Source organism: Carassius carassius, chromosome 17, assembly GCF_963082965.1.
Source record: "Carassius carassius chromosome 17, fCarCar2.1, whole genome shotgun sequence".
NCBI lineage: Eukaryota > Metazoa > Chordata > Actinopteri > Cypriniformes > Cyprinidae > Carassius > Carassius carassius.
In genome coordinates, this window is record NC_081771.1 from 11,747,860 (window position 1) to 11,771,826 (window position 23,967).

The 23,967-nt window shown below is 37.9% G+C and overlaps 2 protein-coding genes and 1 long non-coding RNA gene across 3 annotated transcripts in view; all 3 read right to left on the bottom strand.

Annotated features, from left to right (window-relative positions):
• Positions 1 to 8,978, bottom strand: part of LOC132161120 (uncharacterized) — a 29,992-nt gene extending 21,014 nt beyond the window's left edge. The window contains exon 1 of the long non-coding RNA XR_009438101.1: positions 8,849 to 8,978. This is a non-coding gene — a long non-coding RNA (uncharacterized LOC132161120). The remainder of the gene's footprint in view (positions 1 to 8,848) is intronic.
• A 691-nt stretch (positions 8,979 to 9,669) lies between these two features.
• Positions 9,670 to 13,332, bottom strand: LOC132161099 (leucine-rich repeat-containing protein 15). The gene is made up of 2 exons (XM_059570909.1): positions 13,049 to 13,332; positions 9,670 to 12,489 (listed from the first exon to the last, which is right to left on the bottom strand). The coding sequence occupies exons 1-2, from the start codon at positions 13,138 to 13,140 to the stop codon at positions 10,497 to 10,499; spliced, it is 2,085 nt and encodes a 694-aa protein (XP_059426892.1). The 5' UTR covers positions 13,141 to 13,332; the 3' UTR covers positions 9,670 to 10,496.
• Positions 13,333 to 13,608: 276 nt separating this feature from the next.
• lrrc15 (leucine rich repeat containing 15) lies at positions 13,609 to 16,750 on the bottom strand. Its single transcript, XM_059570910.1, has 2 exons — positions 16,567 to 16,750; positions 13,609 to 15,593 (listed from the first exon to the last, which is right to left on the bottom strand). Exon 2 carries the CDS (start codon positions 15,585 to 15,587, stop codon positions 13,995 to 13,997), a length of 1,593 nt encoding a protein of 530 aa, XP_059426893.1. The 5' UTR covers positions 15,588 to 15,593; positions 16,567 to 16,750; the 3' UTR covers positions 13,609 to 13,994.
• Between the last annotated feature and the right edge of the window lie 7,217 nt (positions 16,751 to 23,967).

Sequence of the window (23,967 nt, forward strand, 5' to 3'; positions counted from 1 at the left end):
TATAATAAATTTAAAAACAATTATTTTAAATTGTAATAAATTATCACTGTAGCATGGTTCAGTGATCAAAGAGGAAGGAGACCGGGGTCGGCATTCTGAGGCTCGTGGGTATTTATTGAACAACATAAAATGACATAGAAAATAAAGTCGCGCCACATGCGCACACGTTCAAACGTCTTTCCACTCTACGTTACTGCTGTCTGCTTCGAGGCTTCTCCAGCTCGTCTCTGCACTGATTCCCCACGAGTCCTCAGCTCTCTCGCCCTTCTCCGGATGTCGTGCTGCTTAAATACCGGTTCCCCACGCCAATCACTGCAACGAGATCCAGCTGTTACTTGTCTCTCACCTGAACCACTTACCACCGCTCGTCTCTTCATTCGCTCTCCCGTTGCAGACTTCGCTAAACCACGCTTCCCCCGCCACATACCCCCACAACCCGACACAGGCCGGGGAGCCATCCGGCCTGCAGCCCCCCCCCCCCCCCATTCCTGGAGAGGCTGAAAGAAGCTCGAAGGGGGAAAACCCCGTGGAGGCTTGGGGGACCTTGCGCACAGCAAATAAGAGGGGTTCTAGCCACCGGTCCCAATTTTTCGCGTCTTCCTTTACGAACTTCCGGATCATGGTTTTCAATGTGCGATTAAACCGTTTGACCAGGCCGTCCGTTTGTGGGTGATAGACGCTGGTACGCACCGCTTTAATGCCCAACAATCCGTACAATTCGTTTAACGTGCGTGACATAAACGTGGTGCCCTGATCCGTGAGAATCTCCTTCGGGATTCCTACGCGGGAGATTAAACGATACAGGGCGTCCGCCACACTCTTTGCCGAGATGTTGCGGAGCGACATGCCTCAGGATATCGTGTCGCGTAATCCACTAAGACCAACTCGAAACGATGTCCCCGTGCTGATCGTTCTAACGGCCCGATGAGGTCCATACCAATTCACTCGAAGGGGACCCGCTAAGTCCTGGTACAGATTCTCCCACCTGAGCGTTCGCCCCGCCCCCCGGCCGGTTCTTCCCCCCGACAGCATCCACTGTTAAACACCCCAATAATTGCTGAAACCGGGGCCAATTAGTCCCCAAGATTAGCGGATGCCGGAGGCGCGGACTAACAACCACCTCCACATTATGCTTTTGGCCCCTAAATTTAATGGCTATGGCCTTTACGGGGTATTCCACTATATCCCCGTGCACACACCTCACCTTAACTATTCGGCCCGTATCCAATGCCCCGGATTGTATCAGGCTTTGATGGATGGAGTTCTGGTTACAACCGGAATCCACCAAAGCCTGATAGGTACCCCCCTTAATACTCACGGGTATTTGGTACAGCCCGGCTTGATCGGGGGCGGCCTGCGGGTCGTCCGGAATCCGGACCAGTGTCCCCACCTCCATGACTGGGCACCTATCCACAAAGTGGCCCGGATCCCCGCAACGCCAGCAGGCCGGCCCAGGCCTCCCCGCCGCCCTAGTGGCCGGAAGTGGGTCAGGGAATTGACGTGGGGAAGCAGCAGAGGGCTCCTCAGTCCCCCCTCGTTGGGGTGCGGCCATTCCACGCGCAGGGCCTCGTGCCGCAGCTGCGGGCTCCATCCCCATCCTCCAGCGGGGGCCGGGCCTCGGTGGCCCCACCCAACAGGACCAAGGGAGAGGGACAGATTTCGGGGTAGGGGGGGAGGGGGAGATAGGGGAAGAGAGAGAGAGACAGAAGGAAGGGGCTCGCCGACCCCAGAGCAAGCCGCCAGCTGGTCTTCCGCCAGTTGGATGGCCAGATCCAACGACGCCGGGCGGTGGCACTGGACCCACTGGGCGGTCTTCTTTGGATGAGATGAACTGCTCCAGCACCACCGCGTTGATGATGGTCTCGGCGTCGCTGCCTCCGGCCAGCAGCCACTTGCGGCACGAGTCCCTGAGCTGCTGTGCCAACACAAAGGGCCGGCCCGCTTCGCTCAGCTCCAGCGACCGGAAGCGCTGCCTGTGTTGTTCGGGGCTGAGGCCGACCCTCTGGAGGATGGCTCTTCTCAGGTCGGCATAGACCAGGAGGTTCGGGACGGGCAGTTGTTGTGCCGCCTTCTAGGTCTCCCCCGACAGCAGTGGGATCACCCGGACGGGCCAGCTGTCCACCGGCCACCCACACGCCTCGGCCGTCCTCTCAAATAGGTTCCCCACGAGTCCTCAGCTCACTCGCCCTTCTCCCGATGTCGTGCGGCTTAAATACCGGTTCCCCACGCCAATCACTGCAACGAGATCCAGCTGTTACTTGTCTCTCACCTGAACCACTTACCACCGCTCGTCTCTTCATTCGCTCTCCCGTTGCAGACTTCGCTAAACCACGCTTCCCCCGCCACAATCACAATATTACATTTTTTTTTTCTGTATTTTTGAAATAAATGCAGGCTTGATGAGCAGAAGAAACTTCTTTCAAAAACATTACAAATAGTAATGTTTCCAAACTTTTGGTCTGTACTGTATATAGTTATAACAGTTTTTGAATGTATTTCAGCAAATATATTTTAAAAAAAAAATTTGAAACAGTAATGTGAAATTAATAGTTAAAATAACTATTTTCAATATTTATACATTTTAAAATGGAATTTATTCCTGTGATGCAAATCTGAATTTTAAACAGCAATTGCACCAGTATTCAGTGTCACAAGATCCCTGAGAATTCCTTCTAATATGCTGCTTTGCTGACAAAGAAACATATTTTATTATCCATGTTGAAAACAGTTGCTTATTTGTATTTTTTTCTGGAAACCATGATACTATATATATATATATATATATATATATATATATATATATATATAAACAAATTCACAAACAATGCACCCGCAGGGATGTTCCAAAAATAAATCAAACTTCTGAAGTAAATAATTTAGATTTTTATTTAGTAAATTTAGTAAATAATAAATTTAGATGTCAGTGATGCTTAAGGCATATATTCAAAGCTCTAGGCTAAATGTTTTCTAAATAAATGAGCACAAACATGTTACACCCATCCCTGCTTTCCCAGTCTCTCAGATGCACTCCAGATGTAGCGCAATGTAAAACAATAAAAGACAATGCACATGAAAAAGCCCTCTGTGTTAGTATGAAATGTGTCCTAAAATACATAGTACTGTATGCTTCCCTCTAAACTGTGTCTATGAATCTATTTAAAAGGCTTTCATTTGCATTTTAAAGCAAATAAATTCAGTCATACACTGCATATGCCTTCGGATCAACACAAGTGTCTTTCTCAACACATATCATCCCACATCATTCCATATCCTGCCGGTTTCTTTCAAGGACAACTAAGCTGAAATGATCTCCACAGGCTCCCTGTTAGAACCAATTGGTGGTAACTGATAAATTAGGGTGGGATCTAAACTGGTCATGAACCTCAATGATTCCTTTCACGTTGACGTCAGCGACATGAAGTGACTCTTTATGTGCAGCACGTCCTGTGGCTGGAATGTACCGCATTAAAGAGGCAGAGAAGTGTCTGATTGAAAGAGAAAGAAAGAAGCAGTGACAGCCTCCCTCTCAAACACCCCGTGAGAATTGACTCCTACATGTCTGGGCTTTGCATGTTCCCTGTTTACAATCACACAAACCATGTGGTGCTCTTCCAAGGCCACAGAAGACTCGAAAGCATCTAGAGCGTCATGAAAGATTTCAAATCACCTTGCTTGATAAATGTGGACATAAATCTCCCCCAACCAGCTTGTGAACTTTTGCCATTCTGTTCTGCTTTAACACTACAATATGTGGCGTACATCACAGTGTGGTTTAACTGCTCTCGAAGGACTGCGCTGGAGAGGCTTTGAACCCTTTTTTTCTTTTCTTTTTTTTTCTAAATGACAAAAATAAGATAAAAAAAAACCTGTACTCTTTTTCACTGAGGAACCCATAGAAACAGGCTTTCCTCGCCATAGATTATATCCTTTGAGCAGAGCACTGAAGAAACTACAGATGTTGACACTGTTGTGGTAGGTTAAGATGGACTTTAAAGCCTATTGTTTCCCTTCACTTTCTTTCGTTATTGTATTTTTCTCACAGTTTCCCCCCTCTTCTGCTTTCTTTGCCTTGGCCCCTCCGCTCTGGTACTTGGCCCTAGCCAGCCCGGCTAGGCTGAAAGGCCTTTAGATGGTGACTAGAGCTCCAGGGGGTCTTTCTGCCAACCGTGGCCTGGGGAAAAGGCTGCATTGTGGGGATCAGCAAGCAGCCCCGGCTGCCTCAGTGGCCTCCGTCCAGCAAGAATAATGTGAGTGCCAGGGTTGAGGGTCACCCCACTTCTGCAGTCCCCCACTGGGCTTTCACCATACCTGCCCTATCCCTTTCAGTGCATCTGGTCAAGAGGAGACGAGAACTAGAGAAACATCATCAAGAAAAAAGACTTCTAACACTAAGTGGAATTTGTCCAGGAAGGCTAATACCATTCAGTTATTCAATTTGGCCTTTTCAACATTTCCAAAACAGCTCAGAGAGCATCTGCATAGCCTCATGAGTGAGTCTAAAGGACACACAACAACTGGATTTAAAGTTGCCAAAACATTTACAAGTTTTTCATTAGCCATTGGGTACTTGAAAGCACACTCAGTAATTTACTTATTAAAACGTTTTAAACATTAGAAAAAAAGAAAAATTAATAGCACAAATGTTCAAAATGGTGTACACTCACATGAGATCCCCTTCAATTAAGTGTGACACAAAAAGCTGCTTAACATGGAGTGAGTCCCCTCAAATGGGGGTCACAATGTTGAGATCACATGAACAGCCTGCAGTCATGTCTTGCACGTGCTACAAGTTTTTTTCCCTATTAATTTCAGTCTCAACACATACAATGTGTGGTATTTTTCCATTTTCTGTTTGTATGGATACCCAGTGCTCCAAGTGTGTGTTCACTACTGTGTGTGAGAACTTGGATTGGTTAAAAAAAATTCTGAGTATGGGTCATCATACTTTGCCACACGTCACTTCACTTTCATATATATATACACATATATATACATATATATACATATATATATACATACAATATATATATATATATATATATATAGAATATATATAAACTGTATACACATGCACACACACACACACACACACACACACACACATATATATATATATATATATATATATATATATATATAAAGCAATATAGAATATAGCACTATTTGTGTAGTCATTAGACAAAAGCAAATTGTTATAATATTATAATTAGCTGATAAAAAAAAAAAGCTTAAAGTGTTTTTTCCCCTTACCACGAGTAGAGTAACATCAGATTTATACACTTTCAAAATAACACACACTCACAAACTGGTCTTAGGTTGAAATCCTCTGATATACATTGTTTTCTAGCTTCGTAAATTAATCAGTTCACCCATATAATTTAAAGTAGTTAGCTAATTATAGTACTTTGGTAGTATGCAGTGCAACTACTTTTATTAACTACTTTACATTATGAATTGCTTATGGCTTGAAAAGCTACAAGCACCTTCCTCAATACAGCTGACAATGAACAGAACAATCCACTGTGACATTACAGCAATCTTTTTGCTCCAGCAGTTTTTTATAAAGTGTGAAATGGTGTTTTGTGCGTGCACTGCACATGTAAGCCGTTTCATCACAGGATAGCGGATGCCTGAAGACAGAATATGTCAAACATTCAGTCATGCTTTAAGCCAGATCTCTCCTTCACCTTCTTATCTTGACATCACGTTTTAGCACCAGGGAGTTCCAAACCTCATGCCCACATGGCTCATCAGGTAGCAGAACATAAACATCTCAGTGAAAGCCAGGGAATGAACCACACAGCTTAACTTTGGCTGAATAATCAGTCACTGCACGTCTATAAGAGAGTATAAATTACCAGCGAATTTCTGCAAAGTAGTCATGAAGCCATGTATTTTGACTAATGCTTAACCAATATTTTTATATTCCCTATAATAAAAAGGAGACTTGTAATTGCGTTTCTGTAGCTTTTATGAAGGTAAATATCTTTAGCAAATAAAATAATAAATAAATTGAAGCGAATATAATAAAACAAAAAAACCTAATAATAACCTATCACAATACATTTAACTGCGAAGCAAAGTGTTAGAAGAAGTCTTGTTTAATGTGAAACTGATCAAAATGAAGTGGTTTTATGAATAAAACTAGAGCAAATATTTGCTATTAAGTTCAGAATATCTGACTTTTTCTGAACTATACATTCAGTTTTTCAGGACATTAATTTGTATCTCAAGTAAATCTATTTTTAATTTTAAGATGCTTAGATATTTGTATTGGAAAACGAAAATACTGAGACATTTCTATGCATGCAACATTTAAAGCCATGACTTTATAAATTTAAGACTTCCGCTCTGATTTTACCCTTTTTAAGGGCTAAATTGCGGAAGGGTGAATTAAGACTTTTTAAGACCTGGCCCACAGAAACCCTGATTACAAGTCTGCTAGTGCCATTTCCATCTTCTTCATCTTATTCTACCCCATGAAATCATTCTGACCACACACTTTATGATCTGACCCCAGAGTTACAATACAATAGACTTCAAAACGAGCCTTCTTACCCCAGATCAGAGCCTTCTGCTTCAGTCATGGCTCTGAGGGGCTGTCACTGGTGATGTACTGCCGTGAAGCCTGCACCCTGACCCCACATAACAAGTACATTAACCTCTTCAGAGATGCACCACTCCAGCCCTAAAACCTCTGACCCTAGAGCCCCTCGGTTCCCCTCCACACTCTGCATGATCACTGCATTGTCTGCCCCTGTTCTTTGTGTACGTTGCCAAATAACGTTCCTCTAGCTCTCTATGATGCTACCACCCCCTTCCAGTTGGAACACAGGGAGAAAAATCTCTGTTGTGCCCAGCATGAGCGCTCTCCCAGCGGGATGGTGAGGGAAGCTCGACTGGGGTCTGCAGGTACTTTTCATCCCGCCTGGCAGGCGAGTCCCAGCGCCCTGCTGCTGGAAATTAGTCGTCAAATGGCCTCTCTTTCTGCTGGTGTCAGACACGGGCCCCTGATGAGAGATTTGTTGATATGATAACTTGATTAGGCCTTGGGCTTGGTGGCAGAGAATGAGAGAGACATTGCTCTTACTAAACCTCTCCTCAGGAGACTGCAATTAGGCCTGGTAATTGGTTAATTGGGTAGACTGTTTCAAATACACTTCTTCTTCTTTTTTTTGTTTCCTCCTTCTTTTGGCCTTGGGAAACAAATGCCAAATCTAAATGTCCTGATTTTTTTTTTCAGCTTATATATTTTATTAATTTTACATGCTTGTGTTCTCTTTCTTTAGATGTTCAATATTCTTTTTTAAGGCCCTTTTTTTGGAAGCACTGTCAAAACTATTTCGTTCAGCTAAAAAATGGTTAAAGCACTGACAGCCAATCAAAATCCATCCTACTTTAAAGAGACTGAGCATTTACAGTGGAAGATTAGATAAATCCACTGTATTGTGTGTCGGTATGCTTATCATCATAGTAGTTATTGTTCTTGATGTGAATGGACTAAATGATCAAGAGATTGTTGTAAATAAATTCTTCATTTTACTAAATAAAAAAAGAAGACGAAAATCGTCTTTAAAATCCTAGTTATCACAAAGTTTTTCTCTGACTATTTAAAAGTCCTCCTGAGAGATTCTGAGGGCTACATTCCTTTGCTTTAAATCTAAACCTTAGAAATAATTCAATTAATCAATTTATGTTTTGCATCTGAAATGCTTCTTTGTCAATGTGATTTGCATCATAAAAAAACTAAACTTTGGTGCAGCTGAGACTTTAAAGCTTGTTTTCTTTTCATTTCATTTCATTTCATTTCACCATGGCTAGATAAAATATATGCATTATATAGCCATCACCATGGCTGCAAAATACCACCATACATCACCATGGAAATTCTATGTGGTCTCTCTGGAACTGAAATAGCGTTACTGAATGTAACATTGTCCCTCTCGCTCTATGAGAACTCATGGCATTATCTCACTTTTCATTTTAGTACCATCCCAGAAGACAGACAACTGCCTTTAGCACAGCACAGATCTATATTAAAAATATTTTGGTTTTGTCCATCATAGGCAAGGCACAATAATAATAATAATAATAATAATAATAAATAAATAATAACAATAATAATAAATAAAAATATTCAAGGCACTTAAACAGCTCAAAACAAGTCACCAGTTAAATAGGCAATTCAAGTATAAACAGAACAGTACAAAGACCAAATATGCATGTTCATTATTGATGGTTCATCAAGGAATCACTGAAAACCCCATATCGGTAAAACACTTTTCTTTAATAAAGCTATATATTTCAGGGTTCCAAGCTATGTTTATATATATGTTTATATATATATATATATAATATAGAAAACATTTCATACCTTTTTATATATTTTCAGCTTTTTTATTTTTTAAACACTTTTAATTCAATTAAATTCAAGTTTATTTGTATAGCATTTTTACACTAAAAAATGTTACAAAGCAACTTTACAGAAAATTATGTTTCTACAATATTTAGTAATAGCTTATAAGTGGTGACTGTCAGTTTGTCCATGTTTGACAGGATTTTTCAGAAAAATTAATACAAGACGTAGTCAGCCAGACGATGAACATTATTAATATTAGTAATAATTAATAATTATTATATGATGCAGTCACACTTGTAGCAATATTTGTTAGTTCTGTTTGTTGATTCAGGGATAGCATTTTATTAATATAGTCATTATGAAATTAATGTTCCTAGCATTTCTGACACCAGGGAGAAAATCACTGGCTCAAAATAGGCTATGCAATATTCAGTCATGATAAATATTGCATTTGCAAGCAAGTTTTCTTGTAACAGTACGAGTACTCACCAGTCTCACATCCAGAGAAGCACTTTTTTATATAGGGCTAGCCTATTTCAGAAGATCAATCATGCAGGTGTTTAGTTTGCTTTGTAAACAATGATGACATGGCCTTTTCTCTCTTAGATTCTTTACCTTTCCCCCCTAAGATTTGAGAAGGGGTTTAGTATAAAATAACTGGATTAAAGAAACGAATAAAAAATGTGATGGCAGTCGTGGTGTCGAAGCTGTGGTGAATGGCTGAGCATTTACAGACCAATGTTTACAGGCCACCATACATGAATGGACATCAGGTCAGATCGCCATCTAGTGGTGCGTTTGATAAAACATTATGGGAATTACTTTGACAACAGAAGTATATTTAGGACCATTAAGTCTTCTTTGGTTACACAATTATGGCAGCGACGATGACGACGACATAGGCTACACTATAGGCTAATATCGAAAACGTCTTACACAGTAATAAACAATTATATTTTTTTCTTTGTGTGCAGCTTGTGGTCTTGTACATTTTTGTGGGTTTTCTATTTGTTATCCATTGTTAAATATGTACACCACACTTAGGTTAATAGTTCTTAGGTCAATAGGTCCTTTTTTTAAGGACATTGTGTGCAGGTTGTTATGTATGCGAGTTTGGGCGAGAGGTATTATTGGACAAAACTAAAACAATGCAGCTACACTGACACCTAGTGGTTGACATTGGGAAAGACGTGCATTCATATAAGTTTTGAAGCATAACATTTTGCTGCCTGACAAAAAAATTAGCCCTAAAAAATTGTTTTAATAAAAAACAGTGTAATTACAGCATATTAAATACTAAATGCAAAAAAATGGTTAGTATGCAATTAACAAATATAAAGCTAGATGAATATTTAAATTGTGTAAATTAGCCTCTTGTTTTTATCACTCACACCAAAACCATTTTCAAATGACCCATTGCAAAAAAACAAAACAAAACAAAAAAACACAAAAAAACAAAAAACCCTTCCATCACATTATTATTGCTAGATGAATCTCCAATAATTTTTTATTGTTTTTAGGTAAAAAATACAAACATGATACAACTTGAAATGTATGTTTGTGCTCCATTTTTAAATATGTACACTGCGACACACGTAAAGGGATAGTTCATCAAAAAAAAAAAAAAAAAAAATCTGTCTATTGTTTACGGACCCTTATAAGACTTTGGGTAATCTTCAAAACGGACATTAACATCTATTTAATGGAATCTGAGAGGTTTCTGTTCCTCCATTTATTCCAGGGAACCAAAACATAGAAAATGCAAAAAGGTTTAATCCAAGTCTTGTGCATATGATCACTTTATACGATTTAATTTAAGAATTATCTCATACTTATTTATTTATTTATTTATTTCAATTCAACTCTTCACTTAAATTGTTATGCCGATAATATATTATTAAATAAATTATATAGCATAAAAGTATTTTATTAGAAAAACACAAACAGTGGATTCAGACTTGTGGACCCTACTTTACATAGTCATGAAATGAAAGCATAAAGTGCCATTAAGCATCAATTATATATGCAGTTTGGAAAATCATTCCTTTAAGGAACAGTCAACTCTTATAAGTGACCACCACCAGGTGCTACTCAACGTTCAAGGAGAAAAACAAAGCAAAACAAAAAGACAACAACATCAAAGAGCTACAGACTCTGTCTCATCAATGTACTTAGTATAGGAGTAGTGGGTCAAGTTGACCTGGATGTGCAGTCTCTCCATTTGCTCGTTTGAGCAGTATAATGTATAAGAGAATCTGGCCAGCACCAGAGTACAACAGATTTCCACCAGTAGCATTGTAGTGTAATATATCATCAGTTCCTTGCATGATGAGTACTTGTAAGTGGTAGTGGGTGTTGAGAAAGTTGGCTGAGGAGAGCCGGTACAGAAGAAACTACTATGTGTGGTGAGAAAAGGTGTTGTTGTAGTCATGCTGGGTGTTAAAGTAGTTGTAGTTGTTGTTTGTAGTGTCGTTGTTGGTGTGGTGGGGATCACTGTAGTTGTCAGGAGGGCAGTTGTTGGTTGTAGTGTAGTTGTTGATACTGTGGTTGGGACTGTTGTGGTTGTCGGAGTTGTAGTTGTAGCAGTGGAGGTAGGTAGTCCGGTTGTGGTTAATATCAAAGTTGTGAGATGAGTAGTTGGTGCTGTGCTGATGACTTGTGTGGTTGTCTGTGTTGTAGTTGGTTGAGTTGCTGTTGTTGGAGTCATTGTTGAGACAGTTGTGGTGCGCAGTGTGGTCATGGGAATGGTACTTGTAAGGAGAGGGGTGGTAGTTGGTGAAGTCGTGAGACATATTAGTTGTTCTGTTAAAGAGGTGATTGATTGATTTTGCAGATTTTTCGGAGACTCACAAACATCTGGAGATTTTGATTTAATCTTGTCATCATTGTTCTTCATCCACTCAAAGAATGGCAACAGGTTACAATCACACTGCCATGGGTTCTTGTTCAGGTACAGTTTACTGAGTTTCGGAAGAGCATCAAAAACATCACCAGGAAGGCTTTGTAGTTTATTATTTCCCAGTTTGAGTGATGAAAGAGACTTAAGTTTTTCAAAGTCCTCTTGTTTTAATGACTCTATATTGTTATTTTGAAGATTCAGGTTGGTCAGTTTCTCAAGACCTTCAAAAAAGTCTGCAGATATCGTTGAAAACTGGTTTGAGGAAAGGTCTAACTTCTTGAGCTTCTTAAGTGGCCCGAAAACTCCAGTTGGTAAGTGAGTGAGATTGTTATGGCTTAGACTTAATTCAGTTATTTTAGGCATTTCTCCAAAAAGGATTTCAGGAAGACTGATGAGTTGATTGTTGTGCAGAGTTAGAGTCTTTAATGACGAGAAACCAACAAATAGATCTTGCTGCAGTTCTGTTAAAAGATTATGGTCCAAAGAGAGTTTTGTTAATTTACTTTTGTGTGGAAATAAATTTGGTTGTATAAGGGAGATTTGGTTGTCGTTCAAGGCTATCTCTGCTAAATAAGGAAAATTATCAAAAATCCCATCGGGTAGAGCAGTCAGCTGGTTCCCATAAAGCCTGAAAATGGTCAAGCCCTTAAGTTTGGAAAAAAGAGATGTGGATACAGAACTAAGATTGTTTTTTCCAAGATGGAGAAGTGAGAGTTTCTCTAAACTGTCAAACGTCCCCTCCTCAATAAAGCTGATCTCATTCATATGCAGATATAATTCTCGAAGTTTTTTTAAATCATCAAATAACCCGTTTTCAAGGCTATGGATTTTGTTGCTTTTTAGAACAAGTTTTTGAAGGTTGTTGAGATCCTTAAAAACCCCCACAGGTAATGACGTCAAGTTTGTGCCAGATATCTCAATGGTCGTGATATCAGGCAAACCCTCAAAGGCTCCAACCTCTACAGAGTGAGTTGAAGTGCTGAGAAATTCAATTTTCTTTAATTGAGGGCTTTTAGAAAACACTCCTTTTGGTATCACAGGAATCTGACTGTTTACAAAGAATATTTCATTGGCTCCATCTTTGAATTTTTTAGGAATTGCTGTCTGACTTTTGACATACACGTCTTGATTTTTGCAGTCATCACCTGGTTGACATATATCTTCAGTGCAGCACCAGTGCAACTGCACAAGTATGAAAATGTATACAAGTGTAACTTTTAAATGCATATGCCTGTTGAAGAATAAAACATGAAAATCAAATTGAATTCCCATGACTTTCTCATATTAAAAGAGTTTAATAAATAATAGAAAAAAAATTAAATAAATAAATAAATAAATGTCTTTATATCTTGTTCGTACTGTATTATGCAAGTAACTGTATTTACAGAAAATCAGTTATTTGTTTGGCACTTGGCGGCTTTTAAATTTGTGATATCTCCTCCACAATACACAATACTGAAAACAAGCAAACAATTGTTTTCCTTTTATGTTCCTGACCTGCATTATTTATTTATTTTTTCACTAAATGTCAATACCGTATTTTCCGCACTATAAGGCGCTCTTAAAAGCCTTTAATTTTCTCAAAAAACGACAGTGCGCCTTATAATCCGGAGCAACTTATATATGGATCAAGGCGCTCTGTCAAAATGTTGACATTCCCTTTAGCACAGCTCTATCTAGTGGATGCATAATGCAAACCCAGTCAAACATTTGACTACAGTATCATCTATACTATGTGCCTTATAATCCGGTGCGCCTTATAGTGCGGAAAGTACGGTAATTACTCTTACCTGCTCATCTCAGTCGCAGCTGAATGACCATTTAGAATGATGTTCCTAAAAGCAAATGTAAGGATGAACGTAGTGCAAATGTGAAGGAACATACGTAGTGCACTACTCTTATCTACATATCCCAAGTGTTTACTGCATATACGTAATGCATTAGAAAGGGTGTGGACAGTTTGTTTTCTGTTTGAAGAGATAAAAAGTTGCAGACTCACTTGCAAATTTTTTTTACATAGTACACATATTTAGGGAGTCTTCTCAGTTCTATTCATTCTCTTCTAGTCTTCTCTTTTTGTCTTAATTACATATAAATTGTATCAGCAGTTAGACTGTTCAAGTTTTCTTGTTTACGTCTCTGTAAAGGCTGTGAAGAGTGTTTTAAAAGTTGAAATACAGCTAAAGGTCTCCTAGTAGTATTTTACAAACAAAAACATTAGAAAGGAAACTAAATTAATAGGCAGCCTCAAAATGTCATGTTGTTAATGCATGAATTCAATAAATTGAATGGAATAGGCAAAGCGGATGTAGTTGTGTAGTAGATATAGAAACATAAGCACTGAAAATACTACTTTGAAATGAAACCATGGTGCCAAAATATATCACCCAAGTTGTAACACCCTAATGGTTCATAGTTTATTTTTAATAAAGAAGCTTTATACATAAAAGTGGTTTTTCTATGAGGAAAACATGTTTAACACAGAACTGCAGAAAGTGTATAACCTTTGACAGTGGCAAGAAAGAAAAATACAGTACATTTCTTCATTAGTGACAACATTCAAATCATATCTAATTAGCAATGATTTTCCTTTTTTTTTCAATTAAATTATACATCAACAACTAAGAAAGAAAGAAACAAAGTATCCATAATAAACTTTGTTAAAATTAATTAGTAAAAAAAGAATGTTCTTCATAAATCTATTGAAGACTGTTGAATGAGGGATTAACAGACATTTTAGATAACTGAGTTTGTTTTTCTTTTTCTTTGACGGTCCAAGTCTTGACTTCCTCGCTTATTCCTTCTCCATAACACACAGGTAATGATACCGACAATGACAGCAGTACACACAATGGCTAGAATGATAAAGAGTTTGTCTTTGGACAGACCTTGACCAACAGCATTACCTCCACTCGTGTCCTCTATCGTGACATCATCCTCCTTCAGCTCTCTTATATTTCTACCATTCAGGGCTGGAGGAGCATCGCACATCAGAGAAGTAAGGTTCTTCACTTTCTCTGGATTCTGTCCAAGCCAATCCCGAAAAGGTATTATGTTATGGTCACACCTCCAGGGGTTTTGATGAACCATAATATTATCGACTATGGACAAAGAGTCTAGAAATTGTTTCGGCAAGTTTGGGAGGGAATTGTTTTGAAGCTCCAGGAGATGTAAATGGGACACACCATCCAAGAGTTTTATGGGTATGTGCTGTATTTGATTGTTCTCTATAGATATGTTAGCTAACTTTGGAAGACCTTTGAATATCCCAGCCTCAATACTGCTGAGTCCATTAGTGTGAAGAGAGATCTCCTTTAGTTCCATCAAGCCATTGAAAGCACCTGGAGAAATGTGCTGAATCCGGTTCCTACTCAGCACCAAAAGGCGAATCTCAGTTAAGTTGTTAAACACATTCTCCTCGAGGTCGGTTAACATGTTGTCGTATAGCCAGAGCTCCTGGAGGGGCATTGGACCAAAAGTTCCAGGCATTAACCTACTGAGTTGGTTCCCATACAGTGAAATATGAGTAAGGTTGGGAAGATTCAGAAAGATTGCACTGGGAAGCAATGATAACCTGTTATTGGAGAGGTAGAGTTTCTTCAGCTTTGGCAAGTTTGAGAAGAGATTTGCTGGTAGCTGTGTGAGTTTGTTGTCTTGAAGATGCAATATCTCAAGGTTTACCAGGTCATCAAAGATGCCTACTGGTAAAGTTGTTAAATTATTTTGCTGCAGAAACAGGGAATTGAGATGATTGAGTCCTTGAAAAGTACTGCTGTAAAGCTTACTGATTGCGTTTTCCTGCAACATGAGCTTTCCCAGCTTTTTTAAACCCTGAAAAGCAATTTCTGGCAGAGAAGTTAGAAGGTTTCTGCTTAGGTCTAATTTTTTCAAATCTACAAGAGGGGTTAGAAGAGATGGTTGGATAACTTTTAGTTTGTTGTTATTCAGCGTTAGAGTTGATAATGCTTTGAGATTTTGAAACAGATCCTGTGGCAGAGAGGTTAGCAGTGTCCCACTGAAACCTAAGATAATGACATTTCTGGTTTGGTCAAATGTATGAGGTTCCACCACAGCTATTCTCGAATCCTTGGCTAAAAACACAGAGAGGGTCTCTGCAAAAGTTTCAAAATCAGCTGGTTTTAATGATTCTATGCTGGTGTTGGAGATATAGAGGGTTTGGGTGGTTGGTGGGATGGAGGATGGAAATTCTTTTATTATAAAGCCTTGGCAAATGCTTTTGCTTGGCGTACACTGGCAGTTCTCTGGACACGCAGAGCCAATGCCATTCATGACACACATGCCAATAATTATGAACCACACCAGATCCATTGACTCCTACAAAGAAAGCACAAACAATGTCAACTAAAAAGTGCCTTATCAAATTCTGGTATTTTTATTGTTAGATTTTTTTCCCCTGGGTTACCTCATTTTCACCAAAAAATAAATAAATTGGACCCATGAAAGCTCAAAGCCACAAAAAAGCCTAAATATGTCATATAGAAGCAAGAGAGAGAGAGAGAGAGAACAAAAGTGGATGGTTGCTATATGTGAGAAAGCCTCTTGGGAAACCTTCCTGTTGTGACATAAATCATTACTCAACCCATATGACACAGAACTGTAACTAACTACACTTATGGTTTACTCAGACCTAACCCCCCACAAACACAAATATATTTATCTTCTTTGTTTTAAAAACAGATAACCACATTTGCAGTATTCACAGCATTGGGCTTCAAAATGTGTTAAGAACAGATAAAATAATAACAACAACAATAATAAATATTCCTTTTTAAAGAAAATAAGTTTTAAAGAAATGTCTCCTTGCACAGACATTTAATGGAAAGAAGTATACATGCAATTTTCAGTCAGGACAAAATTGAAAAGCACATGGAAAATGTTTTGTGTTTTCATCATCTCTTCCAGAAAAACCAAACCACAGTCTGCAAGAGCTGGGACATTTAACTTGTGTAGTCTCTCAAATAAATCCACCTATTATTTGCTGTAATTTCTCTTGTTTCATCCAATAGCTTGTCAAATACATTTTTGTTTCTTTATTGTCTAATACTGTAGATTAGTGAATTTGTTATCAAATGTATTAAAAAAAAAGTGATTTTAAAATTAGACATTTACTAAAAACATATGTTTCAGCCATATATGTTGCATGACTGTCAGCTATTTTAAATTAAGTACATTCATTATTATTACTATCTAGTTTAGTTCACTATACTGTTTTTCTTCTTCCTTTTTTCTTTTTAACATCAGTTTAAACTAACAGCCAGATTAAATGACTTAGTACAAATTATCTTACCCTTGTACTAGAAGACGACTTGTCAGAGATATCGGTGCTTTGTTCTCCCTGTCACACAAGAGCTTTTCCCGTTCTCTTTTAAACAGCTGCAATGTTTTCTTTGTCAGATTCCTTTCTGCCTCCTCATGTCCTTCTGGTTATCCTCTTTACAGTCAACCGTTGACTTCACTGCTTTATTCAAAAGCTCTCATATACTCACCCGCTTTATTTGGGAATGAGTTGGTGGGGAAATGGTGGTTTGGGGCCACACCCTTGTGCTGCTCATTAAAGGGGCAGGAAAGTACACAAACAGGAACCATCTGGGTGTTTTGATGTTGTGATTTTAAAATAAATAAACTCTTGTTAGAATTTTTTTTATTTATATTTATGAAGCTGGGGACATGATATGTAAAAAATTTCTTTCTTTGGCATATCATATGTGCATGGGAGCAGATTTGATTACAGTTTGCACTCATAAAAATAAATGAAGTCAAAGGACACATGGAACCAATTACAAAATGTATTCGGTTCAGTTTAAGTTCTGCTGTGCCAAGGATGACAAGAAGTGACTTTATTAAAGCAACAACTATATAGAAAATTATCATGAGTTCAAAAGAATTTTCCTCTGCTACTGCTACCCTTCCTTTTATTTTGAAAGTGCTGCTCATTTTGTTGAAGTGAATCTTCCTCCACCCATGGTTAATACATATATGAATCACTGTCTGTGTGTGAATGCTGTCTTATCTCCCATATTTTATGCCAACAGACTGATTACATTTATCCAATGAAGTCAGCTTTTTTAAAAGTGCTTTATACAGCAGATTGAAATATGAAATTTACACAACATTTGTGTCATTATTCACCATCAGTCAGTTCAGTGTTCCGTTCAATAACTGTGTAAATTTAATAAGTTATAAAAACCAGTTCAATTCAGGAATAAGCAGTTCAACTGAAGACAGTAGTGTTGTTGTCCAGCTTGAGTCAGTTCAATGTTAATTCAGTTTAGTTAACAAATTTGATTCAGCTATAAAGAAGTTCTACAAAAGGCAATAATCAATTCAAGAAAATGGAGGGGAAAAGGAAAGAAACCAGATTCAGTCAAGATGTTCACCACCACTATATTAATCGGGCTTATCATTTCTGTCTGTTCTCTGTTGCAATCAACTCTTCGCATCGACAGGAGGAGAAGAACACGTCAACTGGATTCAGAATTTAAGATTAATAGTGGGATTTCGGTGACTTTCAAAACACTCCTGCACACTGGACTGACACTGTACATCAACAGAAGCTGTAAGAAAATATTTTTGCTATCTGCATCTCCTCTGGAAAGAGGATAGTGAAGATTTCTTTGAAAACAAATAAGTCTTGTTATTGCCTTGGGCGCCAAGACAAAAAAGCATATAGAAGAGGATCATGTAGGTCTGGTGCCATCATCTTCCACTAAGGAATTTTAACAGGCAACTAAGAATGTAAAATAATAAAAACTAAAATAAACTTTGGATTTACATTCCTCAAGGCCAAGATCATAGGAGATTTATCAGTTTTTGTACACATCCCTTCACCTCCAATTCCCTTTATCTCTTTATTAGCACCATACTCAGTTCAGTGAAAGTTCACCTTGAATGTTTATTACCCATACATTATGAACCCTTTTATTTATTAATTTATATTATTAATTATATTATTATATTAAGTGGTAGAGCATTGCGGTAGCAAGCACAAGGTTGGGGGTTCGAATCCCGGAGAACACATGTTAGGAATTTTTTTTAGCCTGAATGCAATGTAAGTCGCTTTGGATAAAAGCATCTGCTAAATGCATAAATTTAATTGTAATTTTTTATTTATATTATGTTCATGTTAAATGTCAGAGTGTGACGTGTGCTAATTCCTACAGCAACAGAAAAGATCATAACAAGGATGTGAGTGATTAGGGAAAGTTTGGCTGTTAGCTTTTCCTTGGCACTTAATAGCTTCCTGTACTGTACACATGTGACATGTGACCCCTTGAGTCATCGAATCCTATTCAACAACAATCTCCCCAGTTTTGGTTTGGGTATTTACAGTAAGGGACCTGGAACTGGAGTCTTTACTCATCTTCAAGAAACATCTAAAGACTCATCTTTTTTGCCAGCACTTAACCAACTAATACTAGCACTTTTCCTTCTTTTCTTGTCTTTTCATAAAAAAATTAAATAAAAAAATACCTGGCTATGCATTCTGTACTAGACTAACTGAGACTTGTCATGGCACTTGCATCCTGTTGTTGTTCTCTTGTTGACCTGACTGCTTCTAATGTTCTCATTTGTAAGTCGCTTTGGATAAAAGCGTCTGCTAAATGATTAAATGTAAATGTAAATGGAACAGTGGTAATTTTGACAGGCATTTTTGATATAGTCTTAAATTAGTCTTAGATTAGTTTTTATCTTGAGATGAAAATGGTTAATAGTCATTGCATTTTTGTAAACTTTTAGTCATTACTTTTAGTCATAATTTTAGTCAAACTGCAGTTACCAACATTTATTTTGGTAGCTATTTTATATGTAGTCTTCAAACTAAAATAATCATTAATTATTTTCTCTTTAGACCAAATCAATTAATCTTATGAGTAATTTGAATTAACTGAATTTGGAAAAACTTGAATAAATGATGACAATTTTCATTTTTGTGTGAACTAAATGATATAAAAATTATAGTTGTTCATATATAATATAAATAATATATGTAATTTATAAGTTTTTGAAAAAGAAGCACAATAAGAAAAAAGTGAAAAAGATTAAACTCATTTTTTCTTTCTTTTTTTGATACAGTAGGTTTACTTAACATTTATTTAAAACATATTTTGTTTGTTAACATTAATGACACGGATAGGTACTTAAAGGGATAGTTCACTTTAAAATTAAATTTCGGTATGTTTTAGCTTGCCTCAAGGGCATCCAAGATGTAGGTGTCTTTGTTTCTGCAGTAGTTTCCATTTTGATATTTTTAGGTCAAACCGTTCTTGTGTGTGACTCATATAATGGAGGTCTATCGTCACCACCTCAAGGAGCATGCACAGAGAAGTCCAAATTAAACAATTAAATTAAACTGTTGTGTGACGTGTGTGCATGTTCTGGCTTAGTCTGCGCAAGCGCCGGAAAGTGCCGGAAGTGGTCTCTCACGCGTGTATGTCACTCATTGTTTACACAGATTTCGGAAGTGTTACTTTTCACTGTGAAGATCTAAACACATTTAGACTTACAGGAAATCGCAATGGAAGACGATTTCGATTTATCAACAGACAACATTGAATTTTTTCACAACTATATTTATTTGAACCAGAATACAGAGATCAACTACTCAGAGCGATGGAGGAAGCATCCGCTGCAGCAGCACGTCTTAAAGCCTCAGAGAGACAGAGATCTCTTCAAAATTAGTGGTGTTTTAGTAGCAAGTGTTGTGAGATGCCAACAGAAGTGGAGAGCATATGTTGTCACAAATGAAACATAGCAATGCCACAACTAGCTACAAGACGACGACGAGGATATTGACAGTATCGCATCACACACCTGCCTGACTGAAGATCCTGAGTTTTCTCCGCTGTTGAGCCGCTGCGTTTTGCACGTTGTGTTTAGTTTGCCACTTATAAACTGGAGGCGACGTCCAACGCCAGAGGGATCCAATGGCATGCTGTCAATAGAGTGAGTAATGTGTTGTATTTTTATTATTATCGCAACGATTATAGGGATTATGCATTATAAACCAATTAATTGATTACAATTACTGCATTATATTGCAGACAGTGCAGATTGTTGGCGTATCGTGTGGTAAACAGTAAACAATGAGTGATGTACACGCACGAGAGATCACTTCCGGCGCTTTCCGCGCTTGCGCAGACTAAGCCAGAACACGCGCACATTTCACACACCAGGAAGCTCGCGTGCCCTCAGATCAGTTGGACTTGATTGTGTACAAGAGGTAAAAAATAATATTATAGTGCCTTCTTTTTCTGTTAACGAAGAGGCTGCATGAATTTCGTCATAGTTTTTATCATCAGATATTAGGTTTAGCTGGTCGACGTCTCATCTTAGTCACAGAAAAAAATGTTCGTTAATGAATATTTTGGTAACACTTTATAATAACATTCTGTTAAAAGTTATTTATAAATTATTAGTTAATGATGAACTAATCATTTACAAAACATGACTATACTTTCATAAATGATTTATAAGTAATAAGTTAACATTTTAGTTATTTTATTATTTCAGTTATAAGTCACTTTTAAGTTATTAGTTAATGATGAACGAATCATTTACAAAACATGACTATATGTTCATAAATGATTAATGAGTGGTATGCTGACGATTTACAAATGTGTTGCAAGTTATCTTAAAAAAGTTGAAATCATGAAATAAATCAAACTGATCATTAGTAGATGGTTTATAAGTTATTAGTTGATACATTATTTATCACACAAATCATTGAAGTATTTGTCAAAATTGTTTAGTATAATTATCTCAATAAACAATTTTAGTAAACAGTAAAAGATGTTATTTTTCACGCGTTTCCAGGCAAAATAGAATAGGAAATATGTTTATATGTCATTTTGTACACAAATACATATTAATTCATGACACTTTGATATTTGAAAGTCTATAGGTTGACATAAATTCAGATATAAATGTAATTTAAAAAATAAATTAATAATTATCGATTTTCAAATATTGCACCTGTCAAACATAGTCTATTTTGCCGTCAATACTGTTGACGGTGTCCTTTATCAGTAGGCTTTAAATTTATGCTCAACATGAATTATAGATATTGTTGTCATGAAGACAAGGTCTGTCGGCGGTCTCCCTGTCACCTACAGCAGCAGGCACGGCACGGTTCTGGTGAAGCAGGCCTACAAGCTGGGATTGGTAATGCTGCACTGTAATCATAGTTATTTATTTATATTTTTCATTATATTTTACTATATGATATTGGTTTGAGACTGAGAGTATTTTATTTAGTGGAGAACTTTGCATCAGTATTTTATTTCTTTTTCTTTTTTTATTTTTTATATATATTTTATTAAAAAGTATTTTAAAAAAAAGTGTATAGTAATAAACAACCTGCAGTTTAATGTTTGCATTTCTTTCCCTTACTGTACCGAAAATGAACCGAACCGTGACTTTAAAACCGAGGTACGTACCGAACCGTGATTTTTGCATACCGCTACACCCCTATGATTTGTTGATTAATATGATTAATAAATCATATACTGATCATTTACTAATGGTTTGTTCATAATTTCTTCATGATTAACAATTGTTTATTGAGATAATTATACAAAACAATTTTGACATAAATACTTCAATTATTTATAAGTGCTAAATAATGTATCAACTAATGTTATAAAACATCTACTAATGATTAGTTTGATTTATTTCATGATTTCATGAACTTTTTTTTAAAGATAACTTGCAATACATTTGTAAATCATTAGCATACCACTCATTAATCATTTATGACCATATAGTCATGTTTTGTAAATGATTTGTTCATCATTAACCAATAACTTAAAAGTGACTTATAACTGAATTAATAAAATAACTAAAATGTTAACTTATTACTTATAAATCATTTATGAATGTATAGTCATGTTTTGTAAATGATTAGTTCATCATTAACAAATAATTTATAAATAACTTATAACAGAACTTTATAATAAATTGATACCAATATTTTTCATCCTGGTTATTCAACGCAGTAAAGCTAGTTTGCGGTTTGATATTCAGATTTCTTTTGGCTATAAATACGCAATGCGCTGTAATGTACATAATAATATATATCAATCTTCACAATTTCGAAATCAGTATTTTTTTTTGTAGCGACTTAATTTTATAATGCCTATAGCTCCAAAAGTTGGACACTTGAGGAATGAAACCGCTGTAATCTTCAACAGCTTGATCTGTGAATTTTTTTCACAGCAAAGCTCTTGTTCATAAACTTTGTAAGTCTGTTAGTAAGGAATGTGAAAGAAATTAACGTCTATTACCAACAAACACGCAGACTGCTGGAATACAAAAAACATTGTAACATATCTATATCTATATATATATATACAGTACAGACCAAAAGTTTGGACACACCTTCTCATTCAAAGAGTTTTCTTTATTTTCATGACTATGAAAACTGTAGATTCACACTGAAGGCATCAAAACGTCTCGGTTACGTCTGTAACCTCGGTTCCCCGAGAAGGGAACGAGACGATGCGTCGATACCGCTTTGGGAACGCATTCTGCGTGAGTGCGTCTGAAGCATCCATGTCAACTAGTCCAATGGCGAGAGTGAGCGTCAGGAGTGACGTCACGACCAGGAATTGATAAAAACCCCAACCGGAGCAACCGGTGTTAGCTTCGACAGTGCCGAAGCAAGTCGATAACAGGAATGAAGGAAGTATGGCAGGGAGACGCATCTTCTCGTTCCCTTCTCGGGGAACTGAGGTTACAGACGTAACCGAGACGTTCCCCATCGAGGGAGAGACGATGCGTCGATAACGCTTTGGGAACGAGAATACCCAAACCGCCATATAACAAGTGCCTGAGTGTCAGCCAGAAAAAACCAACGGCTCAAGAATTAAAAACCTGAGACCCGGGAGTAGCGTCCAGGTCTAGGCTATAAAACCTGACGAATGTGAGTGGCGAGGACCAGCCTGCCGCATCGCAAACATCCTGAAGAGAGGCCCCAGATAATAAGGCTCTAGAGGCCGCCATACTCCTAGTAGAATGAGCTCTGACCCCCAAAGGGCACGGTAGGTCAGAAGACTCATAGGCAAGAAGGATAGCCCCAACTATCCACTTACTAAGTGTCTGTTTAGTGGCAGGAAGACCTATCTTAGGTGACCCCAAACAAACAAACAGCTGATCGGATTTCCGAAAAGAAGAAGTCCGATGAACATAAGTGTCCAATGCTCGCACAGGGCACAAGAGGTTAGACTTTTCCTGGTCCGATGATGCAAACGGGGGAGGACAGAAAGCCTGCAGAACAAAAGGTCTCGGAACAATGGTCGGTACCTTAGGGACGTATCCCTGCTTAGGGTAGAGAAATGCTTTGACCATCCCAGGTGCAAATTCAAGGCAGGTGGGAGAAACCGAGAGAGCCTGAAGGTCTCCGACTCTTTTTAGGGACGAAATAGCCAGGAGAAAGGTAGTCTTAAATGAAAGAAACTTCTCAGAGACAGAATCTAGGGGTTCAAAAGGAGCCCTAGAAAGGCCTTCTAAAACTATAGCCAGGTCCCAGGCCGGCACTCTAGTACGAGTTGCAGGTCTCAGCCTCAAGGTGCCACGAAGGAAACGAGAGATAAGAGGGTCACGACCCAGAGATGCACCACCCACTGGGGCGTGGAAAGCCGAAATGGCCGCCACGTAAACTTTTAAGGTGGATGGACACAGACCAGAAGTG

Excerpts from the sequence above, each read along its gene's own strand:
- lrrc15 (XM_059570910.1), bottom strand. The coding sequence starts at position 15,587 with ATGGATCTGGTGTGGTTCATAATTATTGGCATGTGTGTCATGAATGGC.
- LOC132161099 (XM_059570909.1), bottom strand. The coding sequence starts at position 13,140 with ATGTTCCTTCACATTTGCACTACGTTCATCCTTACATTTGCTTTTAGG. Across the intron at positions 12,490-13,048 it reads GCTGCGACTGAGATGAGCAG|GCATATGCATTTAAAAGTTA; the intron begins GTAAGAGTAATT and ends ATTCTTCAACAG.